Source organism: Streptopelia decaocto (assembly GCF_964273445.1).
Source record: "Streptopelia decaocto genome assembly, chromosome: 6".
NCBI lineage: Eukaryota > Metazoa > Chordata > Aves > Columbiformes > Columbidae > Streptopelia > Streptopelia decaocto.
Window position 1 is genome coordinate 33,181,721 of NC_138660.1, and position 14,523 is coordinate 33,196,243.

General features: G+C 42.7%; 1 protein-coding gene across 10 annotated transcripts in view; it reads left to right on the forward strand.

Annotated features, from left to right (window-relative positions):
* Window positions 1-14,523, forward strand: part of HDAC4 (histone deacetylase 4) — a 233,809-nt gene that overhangs the window by 147,232 nt on the left and 72,054 nt on the right. For 8 of the 10 annotated variants that reach the window (XM_082056512.1, XM_082056513.1, XM_082056506.1 and 5 more), the window contains 2 exons: window positions 9,146-9,286; window positions 12,217-12,329. In XM_082056512.1, coding sequence (XP_081912638.1) covers window positions 9,146-9,286; window positions 12,217-12,329 — 254 coding nt within the window. The remainder of the gene's footprint in view (window positions 1-9,145; window positions 9,287-12,216; window positions 12,330-14,523) is intronic. The other 2 variants (XM_082056509.1, XM_082056511.1) reach the window with 1 other exon arrangement.

The window sequence follows — 14,523 nt, forward strand, 5'->3', positions numbered from 1 at the left end:
GGGCAGCCTTTTGTAGCCTGTTTTGATAACCCCAGGAGTTGTTTGTCAACAGCTTTCTTGGAGCTACTGAAGTTATTTTTAACATAACTCTTCAGTTTTGCCTTTCTAAGGAATATGATGTCCTCATTTTCTCCCCAGGAAAACGGTTGTTCATGGTGGTCTCTGCTTTGTGGAATTGGAGCAGTGGGCATGTTAAAAGAGGCACGTAATTAGAAAGCTGGCACAACCACCATCATTGAGATTCGTAAAAAGATAAATTTTTTAACTTTTTAACACGCTTTTCCTCTTGCTTATGTAGGTTTTTTATGGGGGGTCTGGGGTTTTTTTTACATCCTGTGCAGGGCTGGACCATGTCCTGCCAGACAGTAGCTTTCCCACTTGCTCCTGCATAATAGGTAGGGTAAAGATTCCTCATGTTCATTGGGACTTGACAGCTAATCAGGATTTCTAATGAAAGCCACAGCATTTCAATTACTTGTCATTAAAATCAGGAGGTTCTGCCAAACTCGGCACCTGCTAAACTCGCCTGGCCAACACACATTCAGCTTGCTGGGATGCATGAACTGGAAGAATTTCCCTGTATCTGTGTTTAAACCTGACCCCAAAGCGAGAAAAAAACAGCTCGTTTCTTTTGAAATACTCGTAAAAGGCGTTCTCTAAAGTCGTAAGTGTAAAAATGGCTGCGTCTGTAGGACCTGTGTGGGATGTGAAGCAGGCTTGGATCTCCTCGTGGTCTTACTCCTGTTCTTGAATAAAACAAACCTTTCCCCAGACGGCTGCTCTGCTTTGACCCTCCTTGTGCCCACGCAGGAGGATCCGTGCCTTTTCTGCTGCTTAGTTCTTCTGCCCTGGGCTGGCTGCTGGTCTTTAAACCTTTCTCCTCACAGAGAAGGGATTTTTGACAAAGCCGATGTTACAAAAAACGCACCGTTTTTTCATTCTGTCCCTTTTTTTGCTTGTGCTTCTCGACCCTCTGGCGTTTCCCAAACCGCTGTGGTTTGTTGCGCACAAGAAGGCCTCCTGCATCCATCAAGAGGGATGGATGGGTGTTTTTTGGTGTCTTTGGCTCCATTCCTGGGGCTCCTTGGCGAATTGTCACTGAGGCTCTGGGTCCTGCCTTTTCCTTTCCCTCCATTATCACGGCCGGCTGCACTGAGGAAGTGAAGATGAGAAGGATGTTGATGGGCATGAAGATTTTAAGGAGACGAAGGATTCCTGTGGTCCCAAATATGTTTTCGCTGCAGAGCTGTGGGATAGCATCTCAGGGTGTGAGTTTCCACTATTTCCAAAGCTAGACTGAGCTGAGTGCCAGACTGGGAGCTTACAAAGACATCTTTGGCAAGTATCTGTCTCTGAATTTCCTGCCTAGATAGTAAATGAGTGTGTGCGTGCGTGTGGTATGTACTTGGGGAGAAATGACAAGCAGAAGGTGTCACAGACCCCTCTTTCAGCTCCTTTTCTCTGGGGACCAGGGAAGAACAAGTATCCTTGAAAACCTCCCATCCCAGCAATATCTCTTGCCTTCTGCACAAGTCATAACAGAAGGAGAACTGGTTATAGGTCAAGTACTGTGTCTTAAGGCTTGTGGTAGTGGAAGAAAAAAAAGCCATCCTCAACGTTCACAGCCCACACAGCTAAGAACTGGCAGGAGAGGTCCAAGGAGAAGGTTTTTGCTCAGCATCATTAGTCCATGGCTTTTGCACCTCTTTGCTGCAGTGACTTCCCTCAAGGAGTAAAGGAATGCAAGGAAGAGGAGATGTCTCCTCGTACCTGCCCGTATGGGGTACAAACAAGCAGAGTCCGGCCCATCTGCCACTTGGAAGCCTGCTCTGACCAGTGGTTTTCCTGAATTTTGCCACCATTTTGGGACCTGCTGCAGAAGGAATCTGACAAATACGTCACTCATGCTGATAATCCTGGCAACCGTTTGAGCTTCCAGCCCACCAGCCTCCTAAAACAAACAGAAAAGGTCGATGTCGTTCTTCTGGCTGAATCAAGCATGAGCAGATTTGGAGTGATGATTTCTAAGCCCCAGGTTGCACTTAAATGGGTGACGGTGAGATATACCGAGGCTGCAGTAGCCATCTCCTGTTTGCTAATACTCTTCTTTTTACACGCAAAAGAGAGGAGCCCGAGGGAGGGAAGCATCCAGCATCCCATGATTTTGTTGGTTTCCTTGCCATGTTGCAGAAGCACATGTTGTTGTTTGACTATTATTTGCAGCTAAGCAGGCGAAATTGTTCAGAACTTGTTGTGTTTAAAATAAAGAAAAGGGAAAATGAAAGGATTTGTCAATAATTAAAATGCTGCATTTGTCAAGAAAGGCATAATACCTCTCGGAACTGGCTCTGATTATTGGAATGTTTTTAAGTGGTTTGTTTTGTGACAAGGGTTGTTTAGAGGAAAATAGAGTAGGCTGAAACCCCGGTGTAATGTGGGAGTATAATCTAGAGAAAATCTTTGAGCTTTGTACGACATGGAGTGTCACTCAAGTTCGAGAGCATCTTTGCTCTCCCACTCACGTTGTCCTTCCAGCTGACGTGGCTGGAGGTCCGGCTTCCCTGCGCGGCTGCTGAGATGGGCCGCTGCCCCCACCGAGAGATCCTGATTGTTATAAATACCCTTTCGTGCTCCAAGGGGAGGACGTCAGTCTCTCTAATCCAAAAATAACTTGTTAAAGATAAAAATTACTTTATTACTGTGGTGTTGTGGAATAGCTCTTCAGAGCAGCCCGTTGAAATTTCAGAGAGCAGCAACAAACCAAAGTGAAGATGGAGGACTAGCAAATGCTTGCTTTAGTTCCTCCATTTCTTCTGACAACCAGGTCTAAATGCACACTAGGGGATTCTTTGCTCCCTCGTTTTTCTTTGGCACAAGCAGTGGCTGTGAATACAGCCAGCATTTGTGAACCATGGTCTGTGGGTGCTCCTCTCTGGCACTGAGGAGGCAAAAAGAGGGCGCACCCCCTTTCCTTGCTCAGAGCTCTGATAAAGCTCATACACTTCTGGCATGAGAGTGGGGATCCATGGGGGAAAAGCTGGCACTTCCCATCAAAGCGCTTCTTGAGAAGTGCTGTCAATGGTACATCGAAGGGGGAACCTCTTCCAGTAGAAGACTAAATGAAGTCTTCTGGTTTAGTGCCACCTTTGGGGAGCAGGGGCCTACCCCTCAATTGCTCAGTGAACCCACCCTTCACCTTCTTTGTCCTCTCAGCTCTGTTTCACAGAGACTGACACGAGTCTGCACGGTTTCACGTGTGTGTGTATATATTGATCTATATATGTCTCTGTGTATACATGCCCAGGTTTGTTCTGGCCAGAACTGAGACACTTGGCATTTGGGCCATTGCATCTAGCAGAAACTAGCATCAAGTCTGAGCTAGGAGAGCATGACAAGTGTGTGCCTGTCCTCTGCGGGACAGCCACGAGCACCACTTGAACATCATCCAGGGTAGTAACTTGAAGTGATTTCTCCAAACTGAAATGCAACAGCTGAGCTCTAAGGAAACAGTGCATCACTTGAGCTGTGTCCTGATGCCTTCTCAGTGCACTGTTTCCCTTCTTCCAGCTCTCAACGGTTTGCAGCTGTGTGTGACAGCGTGAGGTTGATTTATTTGGTTTATTAACTCTTATACAGTTCCTTGGAAGAGCATCCAGGACAGGAGGAGGCTGGAGGGAATGATGGTCGCTTCTTCCCATAGGAGCAGCCCAAAGACAGGCAAGGGGACAGGAGATGCTTGTGGGACAGGGCAAGGAGGAGGGAAAAAGGGCAGACTGCCCCAGGCTGGCAGGGCAGGGCGTAGACTTGATCATCACGGCCATGGCAGGAAGGTTTCTAGGTACAGAAACAAGTGCTTGATTGGTCCATGAGACTCTGACAAAGGATGGAACAGACACCACCATGCGTGTTCCGACCCACATTGGCCTTTTGTATATTAACAAGTTATATTTCAGTAGAAATCAGTGCAGTTCTTGAGTTTAAAATGCCTGTAGGGTTTTTTGGGGAAAAGCTCATTCTAATGTAAGGAGATTGTCACCAAAAGTTGTGGCCACTGTGGGTGACTCGCTAGTCTCCCTGATTTTGTAGCTGCTCCTTGCCCTGGGATTCAGGCAGCTGGTACTGCAGCTTTTTAGTTGCTATATGGAAATCAGATGTTTTTTCCTACCTTCTGCAGAGCTCAGTGCTCTTTTAAGCACTTCATTGGAGTAACTTGTTTGTAGGACCTCATTTTCTCTTTTCTATTCCTTATCCCCTTCCGCATGTCTCTTATCTTTCAGATAATACTTTGAACTGTGCAAAGCTGCTGTCTTTATTTAGGCTTTGGAAAGGGAAAGACGGAGACGAGATGCGGCATTTCCACGTGTTTGTTTTTCTAGTCCAGCTTTGGCTTTTCACAGCGGAAACCTTTATGGTGCTCCGTCACGCTGTGATTTTGTGTGGTTTTATAGTCAGGCAAGCAAATGATAGTGAAGATGTAAAAAGCGTCGATATTGTGTGCCCAGTTTAATGGGTGCGAAAGCCTTCTTTCTACTGCTGAGATGCTGTGACTACTAAACTTCAGCATGAAAAGCACCAAATATTGGCCTTTACTAAGTTTTCATTTGAAGGGTAGGGTCTTCCATAAATAGCCCTTCTACAGAGCTCTTACACAGTGCTCATGCCAACACAGTTAGGAGAAAAGGAAGAAAATCCAGCAGATATCTTTATATGTCCCTTTCTAGTCATGTACACGTGTTCCTAGACGTATTATTTCAGGTGATGCCATCCAACATGGTACCAAGATCATAAAAACCATTTTGTTTCTGCAGAAGAGCAGGATGTTCTGCTTTTATTCTTGTTTTGCTTTCTAGTTTGGGAATTTTCTGCTGCCACTTTTGCCCTGTGGTACCTGTCTCAACTGGTTACTTTTTTGGGCCGCTGTCGCGGTTGAGACGGACAAACGACATGGACCAAGTTCTTTCAAGATGAAAGTAATAGGTGCCATTTATTGTTACAAGTGCATTTTTATACAATTCTACCAGTTCATGTGTCTTTTCACTATTGGTTACAAGTTACAGCACTAACATCTCATTGGTTAATTTTGCTATCATCCATGTTATTCTTCTATCCCCTTCTCTCTCACGGGTATATCTCTCCTTTCTCATGGGTACAACTCCATACCTCCGGATACTCCTTTACTCCCATCTTTCTCAAGGGTAAATCTTAATATCTTCAAGGCTGATCTCTACTCCCATATTTTCTGTCAAGGATTCCACAGACCCGCTGCAGTTTCCCACAGGCCGCTGTTCTTCTTCTCCTCCCCTATGCTGATGCCTGCAATATTGAAAATCAAGAACTTCGACTTGCTTAGGCTTCAGAGGGATAAATGTGAAACAATTTTCAACCTTTCTGTTTGACCGTAGGGGAACCTTGCCTTGTCTATCTTCACCAGGTCCTCCTGACTACATAGGTCACAATCTAGAAGCCGCAGTGTGGGGAGTAAATGCTCAATTGCAGAACCTGCGGTGTCTCCAGCTTAAGCAAAATATAATTTATTAAAATTTTGAGTTGTGCAAAAGGCTGTTTTCAGACAGCTCTCTCTCTCCCTCTCCCATGTGTCCTCATGGGGTGACCTGGACATCAGAAGAGAAACAAGGTGGTTGTCTTGGCCTTTACCTGCTGGCTGAGGCCTTAGTATGTAGCTTAAAATTAATAAAAAAGGAGTAACAGCCTTTTTTTCCTCAGTCCCCAGACTTTAAAATTAAGATGTGCATGGATTGGGATTGGGGTTTTCATGGTGCATTATTTGCGCTTTTTTTCGTGAATGTGGATGGGTAATGGGAACGGGGCAAACTCTGCCCAGGACTTTGTGTTTTTTGACTTGCATAGACTTAATGTCAGATTAGTTCAGCAGCTTAGTGGATGCAATTCTAGGAAGAAAACAATGAGAATGACATAAATGTTGAAGAATTGGATTACATGGGTCCTGCTGTAATAAATGACGTACAAGAGGGGTAACTTGGGTTTGAGCCTGTGAAAACTAGGGAAGCTTTTGGCTTATGTTCTAGTTATTAATTTACTTGGAGGAAAACAAAATATTCTTTGTATAAATCCTTATTATAGGCCAAATAAAGTATGTCACAGCGTAAGAAATCCCACTGGCTTTGTGGAAGCTGACTCACACTTGGGCATGAGCTTCATTTGTTTGCTAAACAAGAATCAAACTGATTTGTCGATAGCTTCACAGCATTTGTTTAAAATACTTCACCTTAAGATGTAGAAGACCAGTAAGTTTTGTAATTTAGTCTTTAGTTCTCTTGGGTTTATGCTCTCTTCAGTTTAACAATATTTTTTGTTATATACTAGTTTTAAAACCATCTGGATAAGCTTTAATTATTGTTTTGAGTTTTGGAAATGCTTCTGTTGACAGCTACATCTTTTATTATAAAATATGCTATATGTAATTTTTTTTTAATTTGAGACTGTTCTGTGTTGCCTGTGCTGAATGTTAATTCACCTACTTTGGTCTACATAGCACTTAATTAAATGCATGTAGGTATTATGCTCTCAAGAAGACATGTTAGATTTGGGATTATATCTAGGGAATAAATAGAACAAAATCAGAGTGAACTAAAGAAATGTAGTTCTTTAAACAGACTTTTGGTGTTTCAAACCTTGATCCTCCAGCCAAGGAAGTGAAGGAGAAATATACGGAATAGTTTTGCCTAAGAATAGTTTTATCTGAGAAATTATAATATGCTGCTTTCACCATAACTTATTCTCGAGGTGTTTTCTCTTTTAAGGCTGTAATTTTCTATGTTCTTTCCCTTCCCGTTACATGGAAGGATGTTTTTATTGTGGCTTTACATATGAGATGTATCTCATAGTGTTGGGTAATCTGTAACCCCAGATCTTTTGTTTCCCTGCTTATTTTTAAGGTGTTTCTAACCAATTTGTTCGCTGTATTTGAAAGCCATGCAATTACTTGTCTGCTCCCAGCAGAAAACGTACTTCAGATGAACACCATGCAGGGTATAAATTGCGTATGAATAAAATTTGCGCTGAAGTACAGTTTTTATTGTCATGTTTTTCTTAGTCAGAAGACAGATCCTTTCAACAGCTGTGGCATAGGCTTATATTTTATTTGCCGGTTGGCAGTGCAAATGTATCTAAAATGGATGTATTGGCATCTAGCTGTGACATGTTCCCATTTGTTCTTTGAAGTCTTGACCGGAGCATCTAGACAGTTAGGAATACTCAATATTTGGAACAAATTTAAGCTGTGAATCAAAGAATGTGGGATGAGGTACCGAATGTTCACATACCCAGAGGCTACTTTTAAAATAGTTAAGTCAACTTCTGTTTTGAAGAGAACTTTATAAAGTAGCTGGTTGGAGCTGCTTGTATTTTAACTAGTCCACTCTTCTAATACTGCTCTGCGAGCAAATGACAGATTTGCATTCAGTCCCCTGACATTTTATACGCAAATGTCCTATAAGATGATTCCTCCTTTGCTAGTGCACTTCATACTGCATTTTAATCACCATCTTGAGGAGTCTGACACATTTTTTTAGTGCTCCCTTTATCTCTTGCTGGCATTTTTCTGTCCAAAACATTCATGAAAAGATCTTTTTTCTCACAAAAGTTTCATCAAAGAACTGTTTTGATGGCTTAACTTGAAACATTTGATCTTGAATTCATCAGCCTTCTGATTTTTGAGCCCTGCAATTAACATTATTTGGCTTGATCTTTTACATGACCCAGTGGTCAAAGCCAGCTGTAGGGAAATGTATCTGTAGCCAGACGTAGTTAATTCAAATCAGTTTGTAAACCCTATTTTAATGCTTCTAAAGAAATGCAGATTATTGGCCCTGGAGTGTAGGGAGCCAAGTGTATCGGTAGTTAATGGTAAGAGCCCAGGATTTGCTGGTTCAAAGGGATTAAGCTGCAGAGATGTTAAGAGGTTGAAGAAGGGAAAATATTGGGCCAGTTCACAAATCTCATAACTGTCAGGAGCCCTCAAGCACCAAAGCAGATATTTCATGTATACTCAAGAGATGAGAAAGTTTGCAGAGAAAATCATCTTGCAGGAGGAATCTTGACTTAAGGCTTCATTACCTGTATAAAAACTTGATAAGCTGTGCCGTGCAAACGTGTTCGGTGTTGCCAGCTCTCATCAACCCAGAGGCATTAGGGGTTCGCAGGAGCTCTGCTTTGACTTCTGGAGAAATTAAGTCTCAATGTTTGGGTACAGCAGCAGTTTTAAAGAGAGTCTCTCAAAGGTGTGATGTATACAGAGCAAGTCAGACTGTGGTCTCAGGAAATAGATGTGCACCTCCCCTTGGCAGCGCTGAATTTTCCAAGTATTCGATGTGGTTTTAGATATGGTCTAACCTTGTGGCTGTGATGATGTGAGTAAGTTGCGCCCCAAATAAACAAACCTTCTCCTCCCTGGCATTGGCTTTGACCGTAGCCACACTCTCGTGCCTTTTCTCTTGAGTTGACACTGGCTCCAGTTGACACAGGCTCATCTGACTCCAAGGTGAGTTGCTTCAGGGAGGTGAACCAGCAGGAAAACATTTACCTGTGTTCACTGTGGGGTTTGATTTTCATAGTTTCTTTCCCCCTCCCCTGGGGTCGGATGACTCCAAGGGTGTGGAGCTGCCCGTTTGAACAACACATCGCAGATAGCGTCTCAACCCCATGGTGATGCTCCATGCTGACCAAATGGCACCGTCTCGGCTGTCTCACCAATTCCTGGATTGATTTTTTTCGATCCCATAAGATAGATTTAACCACCGGTTTGGAAGCAAGTTTGGGTGGAGGTGGGAAAGCAGGGAATGAGACTGGTGCTCTCTGCCCTAGTCCGAATACTTCACAGCAGATTGTAAGTCTGTGTCTTCACGTGAGAGAAGACATTGCAGGTTGATTATTATTTTTCAATTAAAATGCTGTTGACTTTCATTGCCAGTGAATTCAGATATCACATAGGCCAGGACCTGTTCATTATATTAAGAAGTCTTTGTTCCAAATATATGGTATTAAATGACTAATTTTGTTTAGGCTTCTGCAAATACTGAACTGCAACCCAGCCCTTCTGTTGACTAAAAAAACGACTGAAATAATATTAACCAAAACACTGTTTGCTTTTCCTTTTTCTGTTCAGCATCTGAACCCAACCTGAAGTTACGATCCAGACTAAAGCAAAAAGTTGCTGAAAGACGGAGCAGCCCCCTCCTGCGCAGAAAAGATGGTCCGGTGGTTACTGCTCTTAAGAAGCGCCCGCTGGATGTCACAGGTATGTCGGGTAAGCGACACATCTGTGTTGGCAATGACATACTCAACGAGATGTCCCTTTTCAAAATGAACTCCTTCATCCGGCTCATTGTGCAGTCTGGATCTCTCCTGTGCCCCTCAATGTTGGTAAAGCCTGAGTGAAGTTGGCAGAGTTCAGCAGTGGGTGGTGCAGGTTGGCATCAGCGTTGGTCCCTTGGGTACCCATCTATTGAAACAGCATTACCGACTCAATGAGCTTTTTTGTGGTTTAAGACTTGCATAGACAGGTGTAGATATGCCACCAGAGTGCTGGTTGTTTGCTTGTTTTTCTCAAGCATTTCTGTGATCTTCAGCAACAGGTTGTTGAGAAATAAAGTTTCTCAAAGGTGATCCTATTAATATCCATGGGGAAGCTATAATTCATGGCTGTCGTCCTCCAGCAGTAAATGCTTTACAACCCCTGTTTGGTTTAGGCTTTGGGCAGGCTGCCATAGCTCCTTGTTAAGTAATTATGGCGAAGTTTTAAAACATGTAAGGCATTTATATACATATATATATATATATATATATATGTATGTAGCTGGTATTTCTGACTACTTATTTGACAGTTTCTTGTTGAAAAATAATATTCTTCTGGGAGTAGAGTTTCTAAGCATGGATCAGAATAAAGCAGATTGTATAGATTACCGTAAAGTTAATTCTTAGCACCATCTAGGGATGCCTCTGTGTAAGTACCGCTACATGACAGCTTTTCCAGACCTGTCTCACTTTTAGAGCATGTTATCATCATTCAAACGAACTCAAAATGAGCTCCCTTTAGAGAGCTGGGTGGTTTTGGGGCAGCTGTGCACCACTCTGTGTCAGAGCCTCTCTGTTTGCACAGGGAGTAGATTAATTCAACAGCTAAGCATAATTTATATCAGATCTGAAAATCGAATTGCCTTCACTCCTCAGATGTTGCTTTATGACACGCAGCTTTTGGGATAAATCAAGCCCTAATGGCTGGCTGTTTGGTCCCAGTAATTCCTTCAGAAATCTCAGTGAAAGCTCTGGCTTCTCACTGAGCATGGACCTGGTTCAAGAAGCCAACCTGGAGCCTGGCTAGAAAAGTATCTGACTTGTTACAGTAAGAGGGGGTTTTTGAATGGAAAATTTGAAAGAAGCCTCCCTTCAGGGAACACAAGTTGCATTTAATCCTTGAAGTATACATCTTCACAGAGTCACAGTTTGAATGTGCCAGGTACTTTTCCTCTGTCTAGGTAGTATGCATGAGATCTAATATGTTGCATTTAATGACATGGTCCCAGAAAAAGCACATATTTTCCATGCAATCAGAATATTTTTTTCAAAACACCTAGGCTCTCCAAGGTTGTTTTCCATGGAGAAGTTAGTTGTTAGGTGCTCAGCTGGGTGGTATTCAGTGCTGAATTTCCTGATAGCGAGATGCCTCCCCAAATGCACAGCAACAAAGCTTCCTTCTTAAAAAAATCAAATAATCTCTTTGCTGCTTTGGAGTATTTGCAAGGCTCAAAATAGCAGAGTAGTATGTGCAGAAAAATGCCACAAAAAATTATCTTTAAAAATCCCCCAAACTGTAACAATTGGCTTTTATTTCTGCTGGGGTATCCTAGAGCAATTATGAGACTGCTGCAGCTTGAACCATTGCAGCCGCTGGGAGATTATTCAGGCGTTGGGCAAATCCTGTTCTTGGGGAGGAGGAAAAGTTTTAATGTTATTTACCTTCCAAAATAAAAGGAGAAACACGGGAAGCTGTACCATACACCAGGTGAAAAATCTTCCAAGGAAAGTTTTCTGCCTGTTGCAATTTCATGCACTCTGTTTGTTGTTATTTCTGCATCATTAATGGAAGGGCTTTGATTTCAGGCTGGTCTCCTCTGTGGTTCTGGTTAGTGAGTTCATAGGGAACATCTTGATAAAATATACAAAGCTGAGAGGATTTTCTGAGCGGTCAGGTGATAACAGAATTATTTGGGGGATTAACTCTGCCTTGGGTCTTTCCAATGAGAAAGTGATTTACTCCCTGAGTGAAGAAGACTTACAAAAAAAAAAAAAAAGCAGTGATTTGAAACAGATTTACTGTTTTGGACCGTGTAGAGTTTTGCCTGATTTTTGTAAAATGTGCTCAGCTATGACCACGGCCAATTGTCTGTCCCATCCCACGTCACTCAGATAGCTTTTAAATGTCTTAAAATGATTTAATTTGCCATCCTGGCAAAATATCATCCACGTCAGTCGGTCCCCAGGTGCTTTTTGGGAGCTGTTGTGCTGTGTGAAGGGCAGCTCAAGACAGGTCGTGTTTTTTGGAGGACCCAGCACAGCGTGGGCACTTCCCAAGTGATGGGGACAAGGACATCACATGTGGCCGCTCGCCTGCACTGGAACATCTCAGTGCTTTTCTGGAAAAAAGCAGAGGTCAGCTCTCATAGATGATCAGCGTGAGGGCTCAGTGCTGGCGGCGTATTTCCAGTAAATCCAGATGCACCAGAAGCCTGCATGGGAAAATGTCAGCGCTGAGATGGTTCTCTGGTTTTTCCAGCGTGGAGTCTGATGCAATAGGTGGCGAGAGGGTGTTGTTAGGGTTATAGGCCAAAGAGGGTGAGAGAAGGACTTCTGAAAAAATGAAGCAGGACAGTCTTCCAGTTTGGCCTCTTCAAGCCTTCCATGTCTTTTATTATCTTCCAATCATATTTAAAGCTATTAATACACTATAAGAGAAATCCCCTTGAGGAGAAGACATAAATATGGTAAGTAGGTACTTGGACAGACCATTTGAAAGTGTTTGTTAGTTATTTAAGAGCCCTGGGAAGATTTAGGGGGGACAATGGGGAGGAGGAGGATTGCTTTCCTGCAAAACAAAATTCTCAAGGGGTTGTTATCTCTCTAAATACCATCGCGGAGATTGTTTGTAACGCTAAAAGTTGGTTTTGGATGTGTTTTTAGACTCTGCATGCAACAGTGCTCCTGGATCTGGTCCCAGCTCTCCAAACAACAGCTCCAATAACATAAGCGCTGAGAATGGAATTGCAGGATCAGTCACGAGTATTCAAGCAGAGGTACAGAGCCCTTCCTCACTCTGATTTTTAATGCTTGGGTTTCTAATCAGTTTTTGCAGAGTTTTAGGAATTTAGGCTCACAAACTGGCGCACAACACACTAAAAGAAAAAAGCCCAGATCGTGACTTGGAGAGGACTTTGGGAATTACCTCTCAATCTGGGCTGACAGGATGTGTTATCTGTTTATTAAATCTAGTTTGAGCCAGCTCACAAGCTGCTTGTGGTAACTTGTAGTGGTTTTGTTGTGAGGAGAGAGTAAAAATAAAGTGATTAGCAAGGTAAAGCTTGAAGATAGTTTCCTGGTCAAATGCACGTATTTTAAAATTTGGGTAATCTGTTCTCATATATCGTATATAGGATGAATTTGTTCTGCACAGTAGGTTAGTCTAAATATGACCAAACGAGAACTGGATTAAAAGGGGCCAGTTTAACCTTTTCCTCTCCACTTAGGGATTTGAAGGGTTGGTGCCTGATGCCATTTGCTAGTTTATAAGCTTATGAGCTTTCACCATCACTTGAGGCATCTGCTGTGGGTGTCAAGGGCAGGGTGTTGGGCTGGGTAAACTGGGGTTTGGCTCAGCACAGCAGCTCCCGTGTCCAGGGTTACTGACGCCCACCTTTTTCTAAGGGCAGATTTTGGGGTGTGTGCCATGTTAACTGACTCCCACTATAAACCTCGTATGTAGAAAACCAGTGTGGTTGTGTAATGTTCCTGGGGCATTTCTTTTTATCCCTCTTACCATTAGCTGTTCTCCCCATGAATGTGGTGTCTGTCTTAACATCAGGACTGTTAAAACAGGCCCGGGCTTGTTCTCCCCAAATTGTCATTTAGAATTGAAAAGGGCTTCTGATGGTATAAATGTAAGCCCTTATTGCTTTCTAGTTTTGTAAAGATTTTCACTTTATTTTTGTTTCTAATGTAGTGAAACAGCATTTAATATGGGGAATATGCCTCTACTCCACCCTCTCCCATTCCAACACACGTCTCCATCCACTATAGTCTACTGCAGACCTTACAAGATTTAGGCAATTATTGTAAGGATTAAGATGGTGTAAGGTGGAGTCTTCACTTGGCACTGGCAGCTGAAGCTGCTGCAAAGAGACGTGGCTCTTGGAGCAGAGCAGGGAAAAGGTCTCTTATGTACAGGGTCATTTATTGGGTTTGCAGAACTGAAGACCAGCTGAGCCGAGGGCACATTTTGGGTCCATTTGTGTCAGCCCCATGGGGGACAAGCGCTGCGTTACCGGTTTTGCTGATCCACGAGCTGTCAGTCCTGTCTATACTTAGCAAACTGCAAATCCTCAGTTACTGCTCATGAAAAAACTAGAGGATTTGACAGTTTATTGTGATATAAACAGAGCAGACAGCTTCCCATAAGTCAGTGTTAGCTCGTGCAGGTGAATGGGAAGCTGTAGTACTCTCCTTAACCATTTTATTTTTCAGCTAAATAATTTGAGCTAATCACCTGTGGCTAGACCACCAATACCTAATAAAATGGACACAGAATATAATAAGAACTCTTTTCATCAGCTGCTTGTAATGCAGCAATTTTGTAACTTGGGCTGAGACAATTTGGAGAAAAATCCCTGTACCGTCAAAGCTTTTCCCTGGGAGTTGTCTTTGCCTCTTTTCCAACTGTACTGCAGTGGGCAATTCACAGCGATGCTGCAGGAGAGAAGCACGTTCATCCAGAATTTTTAAAAGAGCAACATTAGATGCACCATCTCCAGACAACCTATGCAAAAGGGAGGAACAAAACCAAAATGTAGTTTGAATTTCCCTGAAAATAATGTCATGAACGTCAAATGAAAATATGAAAATAATAAGGTTCTTTTCACCTTTTTATAATTTTTGGAAAACAGGAAAAGTACTACATACAAGTGATTGTGCAGTTCCAATTTTAAAACTGCCCAGGACTGTGTTAAGTATATTGGCTCATTGCCATCACAGAGCAGAATGAAACATAAATCACTGTGTGATGGCAAACAGAACATTGATAACCTGTTGCACAAACTGTTCTCCTCCCAGCATTTCAGGCGTACTTGAATGGCTTAGCAAAATGTCCTAGTCCTTTGCATTGTTTTTTGGGGAAAAATAAATCTGCACTTTGTTCCAGCATTTCATGCTGTGTTGTACTGGCCGATCCATTTGTCTGTAGAGGTTCATTTGGTAAAAAATAACTGTTCAAGGTAG